Source organism: Oncorhynchus gorbuscha, unplaced genomic scaffold (genome assembly GCF_021184085.1).
Source record: "Oncorhynchus gorbuscha isolate QuinsamMale2020 ecotype Even-year unplaced genomic scaffold, OgorEven_v1.0 Un_scaffold_5239, whole genome shotgun sequence".
Classification (NCBI taxonomy): Eukaryota; Metazoa; Chordata; class Actinopteri; order Salmoniformes; family Salmonidae; genus Oncorhynchus; species Oncorhynchus gorbuscha.
Genome location: NW_025749088.1, coordinates 1 through 20,135, shown reverse-complemented (window position 1 = coordinate 20,135; position 20,135 = coordinate 1). Strand labels below are relative to the sequence as shown.

Here is a 20,135-nt window from a genome sequence, read left to right as displayed (position 1 = left end):
TACACTGCCTCTTCATTACATTATACTGCCTCTTCATTACATTATACTGCCTCTTCATTACATTATACTGCCTCTACATTACATTATACTGCCTCCACATTACATTACATTATACTGTCTCCACATTACATTATACTGCCTCTACATTTCATTACACTGCCTCTTCATTACATTATACTGCCTCTACATTTCATTATACTGCCTCTTCATTACATTATACTGCCTCTTCATTACATTATACTGCCTCTTCATTACATTATACTGCCTCTACATTTCATTACACTGCCTCTTCATTACATTATACTGCCTCTTCATTACATTATACTGCCTCTTCATTACATTATACTGCCTCTTCATTACATTATACTGCCTCTTCATTACATTACACTGCCTCTTCATTACATTACACTGCCTCTTCATTACATTACACTGCCTCTTCATTACATTATACTGCCTCTTCATTACATTATACTGCCTCTTCATTACATTATACTGCCTCTACATTACATTATACTGCCTCTACATTACATTATACTGCCTCTACATTACATTATACTGCCTCTACATTACATTATACTGCCTCTACATTACATTATACTGCCTCTACATTACATTATACTGCCTCTACATTACATTACATTATACTGCCTCTACATTACATTATACTGCCTCCACATTACATTATACTGCCTCTACATTACATTATACTGCCTCCAGCTCACATTGTATTATAGGCAAACTATACCCTATGCAGCTGAATGGCAATAGGGTGGCACACTTTATGAGTTGAGATTGAGAAATTAAAATAGCTTATTTTTAAATCGTGGCCACAAGTTAACACGCAGTTGCATTTAGAATTGTTATTTGTTACGCAATGACTGGGCTGACCAATGACTGGCCTTACAAAAACAGGTTTCACTCCAGTCGTCTACAGACTTTGAGGAGCTTCTCTGGTGCTGTCTGACAGGTGGTAGACTATTCCTCTCTAACTAGTGTGTGTGTGTGTGTGTGTGTGTGTGTGTGTGTGATTTAATAAAATGCATGACGACTAATGAAAATACACGTGCCAATTTAATTCCACAAAATGATGCACATTTTTACTGTTAAGCATGACCGGTCAAATGTTTTTCTGGTCGCTAACCGGTTAACATCCCTACTTCATAAATATTCATAGTTGATATATTCCCCTGTTGTATCTGGTTCCAGGTCTATGTTTCCTAGATGCATTAAGATATTATAATGCTGTTTGTTTGTTGTATGTAGTGCAGACAACTGACAACTTCTATTCCACATTTTAGCAATATCACAGCATGTAATATTGGGTTACATGAGTTTGTGGCCCATCCTCCTTCCTGCCAGGCATATTCTGCACTTTTTCAGTTAAACGGGTGTGTCACAATATTGATCAATTTAATCTCTTTTACAGTAAAACACTTTTACATAACCATCAAATGGGAGACATTAGGGATGTGAAAAAACATAGTTGTGTTTTGTTCTACATCGGGTAGAAGTATCTCTAATGTAGGGCCTTGCCACTGGACTACAAGTAAGGAAATGTCAGATAATTGAGATGTCTGATGTCTTTTCTCTGTCATCTTTAAGGTAACTCCACTTCCTGGTCCCAACATTCTCAACCCAGGAGAGCCAATTGGAAGAAGCCCTCAGAAGTAAGTCACCTAACCCCTCACCCAGCTTCTGTCTGCTTGTTGCTGTGTGCTGATGAATGTCGTCTGTCCCAGTTATTTAATGATCTGTTTGTCCCTATTTTAGGCTTGGGAGGTTGACCATATATATCGTATACCGGGTTATTTGAAAAAGGCAATGGTATAGTTTTTTCAATATCATCAAAACTATCCGTTTTTTAGTAAGTTAATACCTGGAGTCAACTTGTACAATACGTTAGGGAGATGAAGCAGGTTGCCATTTCTTAGTTTCACCTGTTACATCATTTTACATTATGACTGTTCCCCAAAAACAGTTGAGACAGTCAATTATTTGTTTGTACAACGGGCCAATGCCGGAGACGGTGAGTCTATAGTGTCCATCGTAGGGTAGGCGATATACCAATTCTGTAGAAAGAGAGGGATCCAATTCTGAAATAGTGTTTAATACACACATGTTGACAATAAATGTGGCTAAATTCACAGTTGATAATTTAACGCGTTCATCATTTTATGTGACGTCCTGGTTGGTCAACAAGCCACGTCAAATAGTAATATATATTTTCTGACACGCAAAGACCCAAACTCCTTTTCATAGACATCCTGGTTGAGAATGAAACGACTGAACAACGAAACAGCACAGCAAGTAAGTTAAATAAATAGTTTTTGATGATGTTTTACTGGTAATGTGGACATACGTAAATGCCAACAAAATAACTTTTTGGTCAGTGTGGTGTTTGTGTGTAACCTTTATTTAACTAGGCAAGTCACTTTTAAGAACAAATTCTTATTTACAATGACTGCCTACCCCAACCAAACCCAGACGACGCTGGGCCAATTGTGCGCTGCCCTATGGGACTCTCAATCACAGCTGGATGTGATACAGCCTGGATTTGAACCAGGGACTGTAGTGACACCTCTTGCATTAAGATGCAGTGCCTTGGACCACTGTGTCCATGTGTTTGTGTTATCTATTTAACCCATTGTGTAAATGGCTGCTCCATTTTAAATCAGTGTTTTTGGGAAAATAACGGATATCGGTATCATCCAAAAATGGCATATCGGTGCATCACTATAGTTGTTCCACTGTTCCAAATGGTCTGCTCCAAAGCGCTCAGGACCTCAGACTGGGGTGAAGGTTCACCTGAATGTCCTTGAAGAGTAGAGGTTATAATCACTGCCAAAGGTGCTTTAAACGTACTGAGTAAAGGGTCTGAATGCTTATGTAAATGTAATTTCAGTTTATATTTTTTAAATGTAATACATTTTAGAATAAGGCTGTAACATAACAAAATGTGGAAATTGTGAAGGGTTCTGAATACTCTCTTGAGAAAAAAGTTGTGAATTTCCTCAATACATGCCACTACGAGCGTTTCTGCATCTCACCGGTAGAAACGGGCCAGCTACATTACCCTGGTTGTAATCAAACCCTACTATCCAGAATTCATGGTGATTTTGGGAGGTGAAGGACCTCCCCATGGAGGTGAGAGAAATATTAAAATGTATTGTGTTTTTAGCCAGCACTTTAAGCCAGAGGATTTTGAAAACGGCACTGAAGTCTCAATTTATATGGTTGCCAGGTCATCGACCGTTGAAAAGTGATGCCATTCTATTGGTTTTCCCCTTCACTTCAAAGAGGGAGCTATCTGATCAGCCAACATCAGCAGAAATTAAGTCAATCTGGGGTAATGGTTGTGGGATGTTGCTGGACATTGGCGGAAACTGGAACACAATTTGTAAGTCGCTCTGGATAAGAGCGTCTGCTAAATGACTTAAATGTAAATGTAAATGTAAATAATATTGTAATCTGACACACACAATACTCTCACAGCACTGCTCCTTTACTCTCCTTTGTCTTGATCTCCTCCTTATAGCAGCCTTGTAGAACCACCATGGAGCTGGAGGCCTGCTCCTTTACCCTCCTTATAGCAGCCTTGTAGAACCACCATGGAGCTGGAGGCCTGCTCCTTTACCCTCCTTTGTCTTGATCTCCTTATAGCAGCCTTGTAGAACCACCATGGAGCTGGAGGCCTGCTCCTTTACCCTCCTTATAGCAGCCTTGTAGAACCACCATGGAGCTGGAGGCCTGCTCCTTTACCCTCCTTTGTCTTGATCTCCTTATAGCAGCCTTGTAGAACCACCATGGAGCTGGAGGCCTGCTCCTTTACCCTCCTTATAGCAGCCTTGTAGAACCACCATGGAGCTGGAGGCCTGCTCCTTTACCCTCCTTTGTCTTGATCTCCTCCTTATAGCAGCCTTGTAGAACCACCATGGAGCTGGAGGCCTGCTCCTTTACCCTCCTTATAGCAGCCTTGTAGAACCACCATGGAGCTGGAGGCCTGCTCCTTTACCCTCCTTTGTCCTGATCTCCTCCTTATAGCAGCCTTGTAGAACCACCATGGAGCTGGAGGCCTGCTCCTTTACCCTCCTTACAGCAGCCTTGTAGAACCACCATGGAGCTGGAGGCCTGCTCCTTTACCCTCCTTACAGCAGCCTTGTTGAACCACCATGGAGCTGGAGGCCTGCTCCTTTACCCTCCTTATAGCAGCCTTGTAGAACCACCATGGAGCTGGAGGCCTGCTCCTTTACCCTCCTTTGTCTGGATCTCCAGTAGTTTCCACAACTAAGTCAAATGTCTTCCACACATCTGACTTTCTCTTTCCCTCCTGAGCAACCAGTAAACATTTGCCTGTTGAGTCCATTTTGCTGTTACGGTGTTCAGAGTTGGTTATAACCAACGGATTGATTTGATTATGATAGGCTATTGATAACGTGCATGTGATACATACATGTTTCACATGGAGAGAGCAAGGGTTGAGGGAATAGGGAATGTTATTCCTAAACAAATGAGGGATTTCGGTAACAACTTTTCAATCAGAAATGGCTGTGATTATGTTGCAGCTTCAGCAACAAGCCTGAGAGGGCGAGTGCGATAAACTCCGATGTTCTGTGGTGGTCGCCGCGGCAGGGAGGAGACAGACAACAGGTGCTAGTTACAGTCAGTCTTTTTTTTTTTTTTTTTTTTTTTTACAGCGCAGCATGTCTGAGCCCGGCCCTACACAATCAAATCAATCTCGTACTCATTCTAGAGTAATTTGTGTGTGTTAATTAATTAATCAAACAGTGCGCTTAAAGAATCAGACAAGCTCAGTGCATACAGTTTATTAAAACACAGGGTGTGTCAATATATGAAGAAATACTTGTTTAAAAATGCTTCAATCATTTGGTCGAAAGAACACGACTCGCTCCTGTCCTACCCTACACTCATCAATTACTTAGTGAGTGATCTGTCTGTCTATATGTCCCAGTTAGTGAGTGATCTCTCTGTCTCTATGTCCCAGTTAGTGAGTGATCTTTTTGTGTCTCTATGTCCCATTTAGTGAGTGATCTGTCTGTGTCCCAGGTATTAAGTGAGTGTCTGTCTGTGTCCCTGTGTTGTGCAGGTGTTCAGGACAGACTTCATCACGGCCATGAAGCTCCATGACACGTACCAACTGAACCCTGAGGATTACTACGTCCTGGCCGACCCCTGGAGACAGGAGTGGGAGAAGGGAGTCCAGGTCCCTGTCAGCCCTCACACCATCCCCCAGCCTGTAGCCCGGTAGGACATGTAGCCCTCACACCATCCCCCAGCCTGTAGCCCGGTAGGACATATAGCCCTCACACCATCCCTCAGCCTGTAGCCCGGTAGGACATATAGCCTAAACACCATCCCCCAGCCTGTAGCCCGGTAAGACATATAGCCCAGTAGGACATGTAGCCTGTAGCTCGGTAAGACATGTAGCCCGGTAAGACGTGTAGCCCAGTAGGACACGTAGCCTGTAGCCCGGTAGGACATGTAGCCCGGTAGGACATGTAGCCCGGTAGGACATGTAGCCCGGTAGGACATGTAGCCTGTAGCTCGGTAGAACCTGTAGCTCGGTAGGACCTGTAGCTCGGTAGGACATGTTGCCTAAACACCATCCCTCAAGCCCGGTAGGACATGTTGCCTAAACACCATCCCTCAAGCCCGGTAGGACATGTTGCCTAAACACCATCCCTCAAGCCCGGTAGGACATGTTGCCTAAACACCATCCCTCAAGCCCGGTAGGACATGTTGCCTAAACACCATCCCTCAAGCCCGGTAGGACATGTTGCCTAAACACCATCCCTCAAGCCCGGTAGGACATGTTGCCTAAACACCATCCCTCAAGCCCGGTAGGACATGTCGCCTAAACACCATCCCTCAACCTGTAGCCCAGTAGGACATGTAGCCTAAACACCACCCCTCAGCCTGTAGCCCAGTAGGACATGTAGCCTAAACACCATCCCTCAACCTGTAGGACATGTAGCCTAAACACCATCCCTCAACCTGTAGACCGGTAGGACATGTAGCCTAAACACCATCCCTCAACCTGTAGCCCAGTAGGACATGTAGCCTAAACACCATCCCTCAACCTGTAGGACATGTAGCCTAAACACCATCCCTCAACCTGTAGGACATGTAGCCTAAACACCATCCCTCAACCTGTAGGACATGTAGCCTAAACACCATCCCTCAACCTGTAGGACATGTAGCCTAAACACCATCCCTCAACCTGTAGGACATGTAGCCTAAACACCATCCCTCAACCTGTAGCCCAGTAGGACATGTAGCCTAAACACCATCCCTCAACCTGTAGCCCAGTAGGACATGTAGCCTAAACACCATCCCTCAACCTGTAGCCCAGTAGGACATGTAGCCTAAACACCATCCCTCAACCTGTAGCCCAGTAGGACATGTAGCCTAAACACCATCCCTCAACCTGTAGGACATGTAGCCTAAACACCATCCCTCAACCTGTAGCCCAGTAGGACATGTAGCCTAAACACCATCCCTCAACCTGTAGGACATGTAGCCTAAACACCATCCCTCAACCTGTAGACCGGTAGGACATGTAGCCTAAACACCATCCCTCAACCTGTAGCCCAGTAGGACATGTAGCCTAAACACCATCCCTCAACCTGTAGGACATGTAGCCTAAACACCATCCCTCAACCTGTAGGACATGTAGCCTAAACACCATCCCTCAACCTGTAGCCCAGTAGGACATGTAGTAGGCCAGTGGCAAGGCCCTACATTAGAGATGCTTCTACCCGAGGTAGAACAAAACACAACTATGTTTTTTCACATCCCTAATGTCTCCCAGTTGATGGCTGTGTAAAAGTGTTTTACTGTAAAAGAGATTAAATTGATCAATATTGTGACACACCCCTTTAACTGAAAAAGTGCAGAATATGCCTGGCAGGAAGGAGGATGGGCCACAAACTCATGTAACCCAATATTACATGCTGTGATATTGCTAAAATGTGGAATAGAAGTTGTCAGTTGTCTGCACTACATACAACAAACAAACAGCATTATAATATCTTAATGCATCTAGGAAACATAGACCTGGAAACAGATACAACAGGGGAATATATCAACTATGAATATTTATAATGAATATAAGCTTTACTTTGTGTTAGCTGATTAATAGACAACTTTCCAAGTCAAATGTTCTCTCATTCAGTGGTTTATGGGCCTGTCTGACAAGAATACACACAGTAAACATGTTTTTTTCTATGCTGTGGCTATTGTAATCGTCACTAAGGAAAACAAGTGGGCTCAGACATCAAAATGACATTTTGGGGTCCAAGGTTCCTTAAAGAGTTTTGTATCTTTAGCTACTACTCTTGCAATTTAGTCAGGGGCCACCACAGGTTTATCTTTGGGGTTCAAAATCCAATATGGCTGCCATACTACCATTTGATGGAGGACAAATCTCATGTAAATATGATTTTTGTAGATGAGGCATTCTTTTCTGAATTGTGGTGTAAATCCATTTTATTCTGTATCCATTATGGCCAACATAAACACCTTCACCTTGTCATGGAAATTTCCTCTATTTACCAAATAATGGGAGCAAACCACACACACAAGTCCGAGTTAGTTATCAAAGTCCATCTTTATAATATATGCCATTTAGCAGACGCTTTTATCCAAAGCGACTTACAGTCATGTGTGCATACATTCTACGTATGGGTGGTCCCGGGATTGAACCCACTACCCTGGCGTTACAAGCGCCATGCTCTACCAACTGAGCTACAGAAGGACCATATGAGCTCTATCACAATCCTGTGACTCTCACGTAATTCAGTGTCTCTCAGTGAATTCTCTGAGAGCCCCTTCTGCATTGCAACTGCGATCCTTTTAATAGCAAAGAACACACATAGTCAGACAGCATAGACATAATAAATCATTCAGCTTTGTCTCCTGACTCAAACCCCAGAACCATAAACCAATCCTCCATATCAACAGGCATATATCAAATTGTCATTTAGATACAACCAATTCTAAATACAACCAATCCTGGACAAACTCACAGAGAGGAGAATGATTGCTATAGGTTAAGATAGGGACAACATTTAGAGGGAGCATAGAATGATTCCAGACACGGCCATCCTCCTCTCCCCGATGGGAAAAGTAGGGAGTGACTCCACACAGACACAGTGGACCAAAAGATATGTTTGATGACACTTTGACCTCTCCCCTCTCTGCGGCCCAAGCAACTTAGTCCTGACATAGAACAGATAACTGCAACCTCGTCACAGTATTATACAAAAATACCATTCTGATGAGGAGTAACTTATGAACATATGATGAATATAAAACATCTTACCTATGTTACCACCCAATTCTGATTATTTCCACAACAACCTGCAGATAAATTGCCCTGGTTTATCTGGTATTGTTTTATTGTGTTTTAAGGGGTTTCCTAAGGCTCTTGGTATAACTACATTTACATTTACATTTAAGTCATTTAGCAGACGCTCTTATCCAGAGCGACTTACAAATTGGTGCATTCACCTTATGACATCCAGTGGGACAGTCACTTAACAATAGTGCATCTAAAACTTAGGGGGGGTGGGGTGAGAGGGATTACTTAACCTATCCTAGGTATTCCTTAAAGAGGTGGGGTTTCAGGTGTCTCCGGAAGGTGGTGATTGACTCTATGAGTGGCACTGCCATGCCTCTGTTTTGTTTGAATAGCTGAGGACAATTAGCTTGTCAGTGTTTTTTTACAACACAAGCACATAGTAGTGTAACCAGGTTCCTGTATTACTACAGTCAGCTACTCTCGTCGTGGATATGTACAGCTCTAACATTTCCCTTTTTACCCACTGAAACTGTGGACAAGGTTGATTCCAAGTCTTTGAGGTTACAGGACATGAGCATGTCCTAACAGGAAGAGGAGAAATGGTAGCCAGTAGTGGTTGTAGTTCTGGGGCCTGACCAGGTTACACAGCTAACAGTAGTGGTTGAGGCCTGACCAGGTTACACAGCTAACAGTAGTGGTTGGGGCCTGACCAGGTTACACAGCTAACAGTAGTGGTTGTAGTTCTGGGACCTGACCAGGTTACACAGCTAACAGTAGTGGTTGTAGTTCTGGGACCTGACCAGGTTACACAGCTAACAGTAGTGGTTGTAGTTCTGGGGCCTGACCAGGTTAAACAGCTAACAGTAGTGGTTGAGGCCTGACCAGGTTACACAGCTAACAGTAGTGGTTGTAGTTCTGGGGCCTGACCAGGTTAAACAGCTAACAGTAGTGGTTGGGGCCTGACCAGGTTACACAGCTAACAGTAGTGGTTGTAGTTCTGGGACCTGACCAGGTTACACAGCTAACAGTAGTGGTTGTAGTTCTGGGGCCTGACCAGGTTAAACAGCTAACAGTAGTGGTTGAGGCCTGACCAGGTTACACAGCTAACAGTAGTGGTTGTAGTTCTGGGGCCTGACCAGGTTACACAGCTAACAGTAGTGGTTGTAGTTCTGGGACCTGACCAGGTTACACAGCTAACAGTAGTGGTTGTAGTTCTGGGACCTGACCAGGTTACACAGCTAACAGTAGTGGTTGTAGTTCTGGGGCCTGACCAGGTTAAACAGCTAACAGTAGTGGTTGAGGCCTGACCAGGTTACACAGCTAACAGTAGTGGTTGAGGCCTGACCAGGTTACACAGCTAACAGTAGTGGTTGTAGTTCTGGGGCCTGACCAGGTAACACAGCTAACAGTAGTGGTTGTAGTTCTGGGGCCTGACCAAATCAAAGTTTATTTGTCACGTGTGCCGAATACAACAGGTGGACCTTACAGTGAAATGCTTACAAGCAGGGCAATTTAAACAATAGGTAAGTAAAGAAATACAAAATAAAAATAATTGTAAAATGACAGTGAAAATAACAGAAGCGAGGCTTTATACAGGTGGTACTGGTACAGAGTCAATGTACGGGGGCACCGCTTAGTTTAGTTAATTGAGGTAATATGTACGTGAATGTATGTTTCTTTTCACATTCTTTGTGGATCTGTGTAATCTGAGGGATATATGTGTCTCTAATATGGTCATACATTGGGCAAAGGGTTTAGGAAGTGCAGCTCAGTTTCCACCTAATTTTGTGGGCAGTGAGCACATAGGCAGACCTGGCTCTCAAGAGAAGACAGGCTAAGGCTATGCTCACTGATTCTGTACATAGTCAAAGCTTTCCTTAAGTTTGGGTCAGTCACAGTGGTCAGGTATTCTAGTTTTATGTTTTTTTGTTAATTCTTTCCAATGTGTCAAGTAATTATCTTTTTGTTTTCTTATGATTTAGTTGGGTCTAATTGTGCTGTTGTCCTGGGGCTCTGTAGGGTGTGTTTGTGTTTGTGAACAGAGCCCCAGGACCAGTTTGCTTAGTAGGGGACTCTTCTCCAGGTTCATCTCTCTGTAGTTGATGGCTTTGTTATGGAAGGTTTGGGCATCGCTTCCTTTTAGGTGGTTGTAGAATTTAACAGCTCTTTTCTGGATTTTGATAATTAGTGGGTATCGGCCTGATTCTGCTCTGCATGCATTATTTGGTGTTTTATGTTGTACACAGAGGATATTTTTGCAGAATTCTGATGCAGAGTCTCAATTTGTTGTTTGTCCCATTTTGTGAAGTCTTGGTTGGTGAGCAGACCCCAGACCTCACAACCATAAAGTGCAGTGGGTTCTATAACTGATTCAAGTATTTTTAGCCAGGTCCAAATTGGTATGTTGAATTTTATGTTCCTTTTCGTGGCATAGAAGGCCCTTCTTGCCTTGTCTCTCAGTTCGTTCACAGCTTTGTGGAAGTTACCTGTGGCACTGATGTTTAGGCCAAGGTATGTATAGTTTTTTTGTATACTCTAGGGCAGGGGTGTCAAACTCATTTCGCATCGTGGGCCACATACGGCCTAGGGAGATGTCAAGTGGGCCGGACCATTAAAATTATACCATACTCTGCTATAAATAACCAAAATATCATGTCTTTCCTTTGTTTTGGTGTAAAGAAGCACAAGAACATTAGGAAAATATTGAAATTTAATGAACTATCCTTTTACAAAACATTTCATGAAACACCTCATATTTCCTTAGACAAATGTGCAATTTACTTTTATCATTCACAAATATGCATTGCAACTGATCCCACTGATTGTACAAAGGCACAAAACTTTAATTGGTACTGAAAAATATAGTAATGCACTTTAAGATTAAATGAGACTTTTAAAGAAAGGAATTTTTAAACCACTTATACATACGCATATAAAATCTAAATGTAATCCCTGCATACACCTTACAAACTAAGGAGAGTGATTTTAAATGTGTAATGAAGAAAGTGTTGCCTGTCCTGTAAATCTGTAAACTTCATACATGAAACATACATACACATACAATACATACTGAAAATTTATGGAGTTGTATGAACAGTAGAATTCCATCACACAACTTTTGTTTTGAAGCTGCTGACTAACATTAAAGTGCACATTTTTTAAATCACCACAGTAAGGATTCATCTTCACAGAGCTGTATTCTTTCAATGCAAACAGTATCTAAGGCAGCATTTTAAAGGTGTTAGTCTAGTCTGGACTTGTATTTGTACCTGAAACTTGGCATCTTTTGGCCTGTACAAGTGCATCAACACCAGGTGTCATGTCCTGACTAGCTGTCACTTTCAGAATGTCATTTAAGTGCTTGTTTGTGAGCCTTGAACGCATTTTTGTTTTATTGATATTCATCACTGAGAAAATTTGGTCACAAAGGTAGGTTGTCCCAAACATGCACAAAATTTTAGCAGCCAGGGCTGTTAATTTGGGGTACCCTGGTAGTAGATACTGATAAAATCTGTCCAGACCTACAGAGGCAAATTTGCCCTTCAAATCTGCATCACACTGCAAATCAATTATCTCTAGCTGAATTTCGACCGGCAGATCAGAAGCTTTAACTGTGAAAGGTGAGCGAAAAACTGAAAATTCTGTCTCAAGTTCACCAAATACCTGAAAACGTTTCTCAAACTCCCGCAGTAGTCCTGCAATTTTGTCTTTGTACCGTTTCATGTCCGCATCAGGTCTGGTCACACACACATCTCTCAGACAGGGGAAATGAGCAGGGTTGCCATTTGCCAGTTGCATCTCCCACAAAGTCAGCTTCAACTTAAATGCATGTATGTTGTCAGAAAACTGTGTGACAACTTTTTTGCAGCCTTGCAACATTTTGTTCAGATTGTTCAAGTGTTCAGTAATATCAACCAAGAATGCAAGGTCCCGTAGCCATTCCTGAGATTGTAATTCCAACACCGGTTTTCCTTTTTTCTCCATGAACTGTCCGATTTCCTCTCGTAGATCAAAGAAATGCCTCAGCACAGCGCCTCGGCTTAACCATCTCACTTCAGTGTGGTATGGCAGGCTGTGGGTAATGTTGCTGTCGCTGAGAAGTGTCAAACTGACGATGGTTCAGACCTCTGGACCGGATGAAATTTACAGTGCGAACAACCACCTCCATGACGTGGTCCATTTTCAGCGACTTGCAACACAATGCCTCCTGGTGCAAAATACAGTGAAATGTCCAGAAACGATCTCCTCCATTAAGGGCTTGTACTTTGTCTTTGAACTTTGTCGCGACACCTGCTTTCTTTCCGACCATGGATGGCGCGCCGTCTGTAGCCAGGCTGACAGCGCGGGACCAGTCCACTCCAACTCTGTCCAATGCAGCAACGACAGAGCCGAAAATGTCCTCGGCTGTTGTGGTGTCCATCATTGGCACCAACTCAAGAAACTCTTCAGTAACAGTCAATGTCTCATCAACTCCTCGAATAAATATGGCCAGTTGGGCCACGTCTGTGATGTCAGTGCTCTCGTCAATTGCCACGGAAAATGCAATAAATGACTTGACTCTCTGTTTCAATTGACTGTCTAAATCTGCCGATAGTTCCGAAATCCTCTCTGCTATAGTATTCCTCGTCAGGCTAATATTGGCAAAAGCTTGTCGCTTCTCGGGACATACAAGTTCAGCCGCCTTCATCATGCATCGTTTAACAAAGTCACCGTCGGAATACGGCTTCGATGCTAATGCTATTTCGCTAGCAATTAGGTAGCTGGCTTTTACCGCTGCTTCACTGACTTCTCGGCTCTGGATGAAAGTTGACTGCTGTTTCCTCAGACCCGCCAGCAATTCGTTAATCTTATCTCTTCTCAGTTGTCCTTGCAAGCCGTCATATTTTTCGCTGTGATGAGTCTCGTAGTGGAGTCGAATATTATATTCCTTCAATACCGAAACTTGTTGCAAACACACCAAGCACAAAGGTTTTCCGTGCATCTCTGTAAATAAATAGGACGTGGTCCATTTTTCTTTGAAAATTCTACACTCCTTATCTACTTTTCTCCGTTTGGATAACGACATTTTGGCTAATGAAGGTGTAGCGGAGAGGTAGAGACCAAGGTATTAACAACGTCGTAACAAGCAGCAGATGGCGCATTGATACCGTCTGCTGTTTTCAGTCTGTCTCAGTGATGCGGCTTGTCTTCTACTCTGATGGAAAGAGTGCGCCCCTTAGCGGATAATCCATGAATTGCAGCGAATTAAAAATATTAATTCCATGTCTTTTATGCATTTTTTCCACTTTCAAATTATCCTGCGGGCCTGATCGAACCTCCTTGGGGGCCGGTTCCGGCCCGCGGGCCGTATGTTTGACACCCCTGCTCTAGGGCAACGGTGTCTAGATGGACTTTGTATTTGTGGTCCTGGTCTTACTGAGATTTACTGTCAGGGCCCAGGTCTGTTAGGGCCCAGGTCTGTTAGGGCCCAGGTCTGTTAGGGCCCAGGTCTGTTAGGGCCCAGGTCTGGCAGAATCTGTGCAGAAGATCTAGGTGCTGCTGTAGGCCCTCCTTGGTTGGTGACAGAAGCACCAGATCATCAGCAAACAGACATTTGACTTCAGATTCTAGTAGGGTGAGGCTGGGTGCTGCAGACTTTTCTAGTGCCCTCACCAATTCATTGATATATAAAGTCAGCAAAAAAAGAAACGTCCCTTTTCCAGGACTCTGTCTTTCAAAGATGATTCGTAAAATTTCAAATAACTTCACAGATCTTCATTGTAAAGGGTTTAAACATTGTTTCCCATGCTTGTTCAGTGAACCATAAACAATTAATGAACATGCACCTGTTAAGACTCGAACAGCTTACAGACTGTCGGAAATTAAGGTCACAGTTATGAAAACGTAGGACACTAAAGAGGCCTTTCTACTGACTCTGAAAAACACCAAAAGAAAGATGCCCAGGGTCCCTGCTCATCTGCGTGAATGTGCCTTAGGCATGCTGCAAGGAGGCATGAGGACTACAGATGTGACCAGGGCAATAAATTGCAATGTCCGTACTGTGAGACGCCTTAGACAGCGCTACAGGGAGAACAGCTGATCGTCCTCGCAGTGGCAGACCACGTGTAACAACACCTGCACAGGATTGCTACATCCGAACATCACACCTGCGGGGTCAGGTACAGGATGTAAACAACAACTGCCCGAGTTACACCAGGAACACACAATCCCTCCATCAATGCTCAGTCTGTCCTCAATAGGCTGAGAGAGGCTGGACTGAGGGCTTGTTGTAAGGCAGGACCTCACCAGACCTGTTGGATTGGAGGGTGAGGGTGAGGGCTAGGGCCACCCCCCCAGAAATGTCTGGGAACTTGCAGGTCCCTTGGTGGAAGAGTGAGGTAACATCTCACAGCAAGAACTGTCAAATCTGGTGCAGTCCATGAGGAGGAGATGCACTGCAGTACTTAATGCAGCTGGTGGCCACACCAGATACTGACTGTTACTTTTGATTTAGACCCCCCTTTGTTCAGGAACACATTATTCCATTTATGTTAGTCACATGTCTGTGGAACTTGTTCAGTTTATGTCTGTTGTTGAATCTTGTTATGTTCATACAAATATTTACACATTAAGTTTGCTGAAAATAAACGCAGTTGACAATGAGAGGACATTTCTTTTTTGCTGAGTTTATGTATAACTATCTCTGTTCTCTAGTCATATCTGACCATCTCTGTTCTCTAGTCATATCTGACCATCTCTGTTCTCTAGTCATATCTGACCATCTCTGTTCTCTAGTCATATCTGACCATCTCTGTTCTCTAGTCATATCTGACCATCTCTGTTCTCTAGTCATATCTGACCATCTCTGTTCTCTAGTCATATCTCTGCTCTCTAGTCATATCTAACCATCTCTGTTCTCTAGTCATATCTGACCATCTCTGTTCTCTAGTCATATCTGACCATCTCTGTTCTCTAGTCATATCTGACCATCTCTGTTCTCTAGTCATATCTGACCATCTCTGTTCTCTAGTCATATCTCTGCTCTCTAGTCATATCTGACCATCTCTGTTCTCTAGTCATATCTAACCATCTCTGTTCTCTAGTCATATCTAACCATCTCTGTTCTCTAGTCATATCTAACCATCTCTGCTCTCTAGTCATATCTAACCATCTCTGGTCTCTAGTCATATCTGACCATCTCTGCTCTCTAGTCATACCTAACCATCTCTGCTCTCTCGTCATATCTAACTCTTTGATCATATCTCTGCTCTGTAGGGGAGTGGCTGAGCGGGGGATGGAGGTGATGTTCTCGACGCCTAAGAAGTGGATCCGTTCGGGTTGTTCAGGGGCGCTGGGGTACGTGGACATCCAGACCCTGGCTGAGGGGACGTGTCGTTACGACCTCAACGACACTGACGTGGCCTGGCTGGAGCTCATCAACCAGCAGTTCACTCTGATGGGTCAGTAGATTTACCCCCTCATCTACGGTTGTACAGCTTACTGTGTAGTATGGACTGTCGTGGTTCAGCGCTGTGTAGTATGGACTGTCGTGGTTCAGCGCTGTGTAGTATGGACTGTCGTGGTTCAGCGCTGTGTAGTATGGACTGTCTTGGTTCAGTGCTGTGTAGTTTGGACTGTCTTGGTTCAGTGCTGTGTAGTTTGGACTGTCTTGGTTCAGTGCTGTGTAGTATGGACTGTCTTGGTTCAGTGCTGTGTAGTATGGACTGTCTTGGTTCAGTGCTGTGTAGTATGGACTGTCTTGGTTCAGTGCTGTGTAGTATGGACTGTCTTGGTTCAGTGCTGTGTAGTATGGACTGTCTTGGTTCAGTGCTGTGTAGTATGGACTGTCGTGGTTCAGTACTGTGTAGTATGGACTGTCGTGGTTCAGCACTGTGTAGTATGGACTGTGTTGTGGTCCAGCGCTGTGTAGTATGGACTGTCTTGGTCCAGCGCTGTGTAGTATGGACTGTCTTGGTCCAGCGCTGTGTAGTATGGACTGTCTTGGTTCAGTGCTGTGTAGTATGGACTGTCGTGGTTCAGCGCTGTGTAGTATGGACTGTGTAGTGGTCCAGCGCTGTGTAGTATGGACTGTGTCGTGGTTCAGCTCTGTGTAGTATGGACTGTGTAGTATGGACTGTGTCGTGGTTCAGCGCTGTGTAGTATGGACTGTGTCGTGGTTCAGCGCTGTGTAGTATGGACTGTCTTGGTCCAGCGCTGTGTAGTATGGACTGTGTCGTGGTCCAGCGCTGTGTAGTATGGACTGTGTCGTGGTCCAGCGCTGTGTTGTATGGACTGTGTCGTGGTTCAGCGCTGTGTAGTAGGGACTGTCTTTGGTCCAGCGCTGTGTAGTATGGACTGTGTCGTGGTTCAGCGCTGTGTAGTATGGACTGTGTCGTGGTTCAGCGCTGTGTAGTATGGACTGTGTCGTGGTCCAGCGCTGTGTAGTATGGACTGTCTTGGTCCAGCGCTGTGTAGTATGGACTGTGTCGTGGTCCAGCGCTGTGTAGTATGGACTGTGTCGTGTTTCAGCGCTGTGTAGTATGGACTGTGTCGTGGTTCAGCGCTGTGTAGTATGGACTGTGTCGTGGTTCAGCGCTGTGTAGTATGGACTGTGTCGTGGTTCAGCGCTGTGTAGTATGGACTGTGTCGTGGTTCAGCGCTGTGTAGTATGGACTGTGTCGTGGTCCAGCTCTGTGTAGTATGGACTGTGTCGTGGTCCAGCGCTGTGCAGTGTTTAATGTTATTTGTTCTTCAGGCATGGTGCTGCTGGATGAGATGACCATGGAGAGAGTGATGGAGGAGTTTGAGAGGCGTTGCTATGACAGAATGAGCCATGCCATGGCAACGGAGGAGGGGCTTGGCATGGAGTACGACGAGGATGTTGTGTGTGACATCTGTCGGTCACCTGACAGCGAGGACAACAACGAGATGGTTTTCTGTGACAAGTGCAACATCTGTGTTCACCAGGTACGGTTCTGTAATCCAGCGTCATTGCCCTAGCACGCGTCCAACTCAACCCAGAGGACTGAGTCTCTGGGGTTTCCTCTTTCCTTGTACTTGATTGATAAATTAAGGTCACTGATTAGTAAGGATCTCCCCTCACCTGGTTGTCTAGGTCACTGATTAGTAAGGATCTCCCCTCACCTGGTTGTCTAGGTCACTGATTAGTAAGGATCTCCCCTCATCTGGTTGTCTAGGTCACTGATTAGTAAGGATCTCCCCTCACCTGGTTGTCTAGGTCACTGATTAGTAAGGATCTCCCCTCACCTGGTTGTCTAGGTCTTAATTGACCTAGACAACAGCATAGTGGCTATATACCTGGTCTAATACATTATCACAGCACAGTGGCTATATGCCTGGTCTAATACATTATCACAGCATAGTGGCTATATGTCTGGTCTAATACATTATTACAGCATAGTGGCTATATGCCTGGTCTAATACATTATCACAGCATCGTGGCTATATGCCTGGTCTAATACATTATCACAGCATAGTGGCTATATGCCTGGTCTAATACATTATCACAGCATAGTGGCTATATGCCTGGTCTAATACATTATCACAGCACAGTGGCTATATGTCTGGTCTAATACATTATCACAGCATAGTGGCTATATGCCTGGTCTAATACATAATCACAGCATAGTGGCTATATGCCTGGTCTAATACATTATCACAGCATAGTGGCTATATGCCTGGTCTAATACATAATCACAGCATAGTGGCTATATGTCTGGTCTAATACATTATCACAGCATAGTGGCTATATGCCTGGTCTAATACATAATCACAGCATAGTGGCTATATGCCTGGTCTAATACATTATCACAGCATATTGTCTGGTCTAATACATTATCACAGCATAGTGGCTATATGTCTGGTCTAATACATTATCACAGCATAGTGGCTATATGCCTGGTCTAATACATTATCACAGCATAGTGGCTATATGCCTGGTCTAATACATTATCACAGCACAGTGGCTATATGTCTGGTCTAATACATAATCACAGCATATTGTCTGGTCTAATACATTATCACAGCATAGTGGCTATATGTCTGGTCTAATACATTATTACAGCATAGTGGCTATATGCCTGGTCTAATACATTATCACAGCATAGTGGCTATATGCCTGGTCTAATACATTATCACAGCATAGTGGCTATATGCCTGGTCTAACACATTATCACAGCATAGTGGCTATATGCCTGGTCTAATACATTATCACAGCATATTGTCTGGTCTAATACATTATCACAGCACAGTGGCTATATGCCTGGTCTAATACATTATCACAGCACAGTGGCTATATGCCTGGTCTAATACATTATCACAGCATAGTGGCTATATGCCTGGTCTAATACATTATCATAGTGGCTATATGCCTGGTCTAATACATTATCACAGCATATTGTCTGGTCTAATACATTATCACAGCACAGTGGCTATATGCCTGGTCTAATACATTATCACAGTGGCTATATGCCTGGTCTAATACATAATCACAGCATAGTGGCTATATGCCTGGTCTAATACATTATCACAGTGGCTATATGCCTGGTCTAATACATTATCACAGCATAGTGGCTATATGTCTGGTCTAATACATTATTACAGCATAGTGGCTATATGCCTGGTCTAATACATTATCACAGCATAGTGGCTATATGCCTGGTCTAATACATAATCACAGTGGCTATATGCCTGGTCTAATACATTATCACAGTGGCTATATGCCTGGTCTAATACATAATCACAGTGGCTATATGCCTGGTTTAATACATAATCACAGCATAGTGGCTATATGCCTGGTCTAATACATAATCACAGCATAGTGGCTATATGCCTGGTCTAATACATTATCACAGCATATTGGCTATATGTCTGGTCTAATACATTATCACAGCATATTGGCTATATGTCTGGTCTAATACATTATCACAGCATATTGGCTATATGTCTGGTCTAATACATTATCACAGCATATTGGCTATATGTCTGGTCTAATACATTATCACAGCATATTGGCTATATGTCTGGTCTAATACATTATCACAGCATATTGGCTATATGTCTGGTCTAATACATTATCACAGCATATTGGCTATATGTCTGGTCTAATACATTATCACAGCATATTGGCTATATGTCTGGTCTAATACATTATCACAGCATATTGGCTATATGTCTGGTCTAATACATTATCACAGTGGCTATATGCCTGGTCTAATACATTATCACAGCATATTGTCTGGTCTAATACATTATTACAGCATAGTGGCTATATGTCTGGTCTAATACATTATCACAGCATAGTGGCTATATGCCTGGTCTAATACATTATCATAGTGGCTATATGCCTGGTCTAATACATTATCACAGCATATTGTCTGGTCTAATACATTATCACAGCATAGTGGCTATATGCCTGGTCTAATACATTATCACAGTGGCTATATGCCTGGTCTAATACATTAGCATAGTGGCTATATGCCTGGTCTAATACATTATCACAGCATAGTGGCTATATGCCTGGTCTAATACATTATCACAGCATAGTGGCTATATGCCTGGTCTAATACATTATCACAGCACAGTGGCTATATGTCTGGTCTAATACATTAGCATAGTGGCTATATGCCTGGTCTAATACATTATCACAGCATAGTGGCTATATGCCTGGTCTAATACATTAGCATAGTGGCTATATGCCTGGTCTAATACATTATCACAGCATAGCCTGGTCTAATACATTATCACAGCACCGTGGCTCCTGGTCTAATACATTATCACAGCACCGTGGCTATATGCCTGGTCTAATACATTATCA

The 20,135-nt window shown here is 43.4% G+C and overlaps 1 protein-coding gene across 1 annotated transcript; it reads left to right on the top strand.

The window, feature by feature from the left end:
• Window positions 1–1,602: 1,602 nt before the first annotated feature.
• Window positions 1,603–17,266, top strand: LOC124029009 (protein Jade-1-like; the record flags this gene model as incomplete). Its single annotated transcript, XM_046340882.1, has 4 exons — window positions 1,603–1,667; window positions 5,105–5,262; window positions 15,575–15,759; window positions 17,055–17,266. Coding segments are annotated over 4 exons (620 nt in total), but the record flags the coding sequence as incomplete, so codon positions are not given.
• Window positions 17,267–20,135: the final 2,869 nt, after the last annotated feature.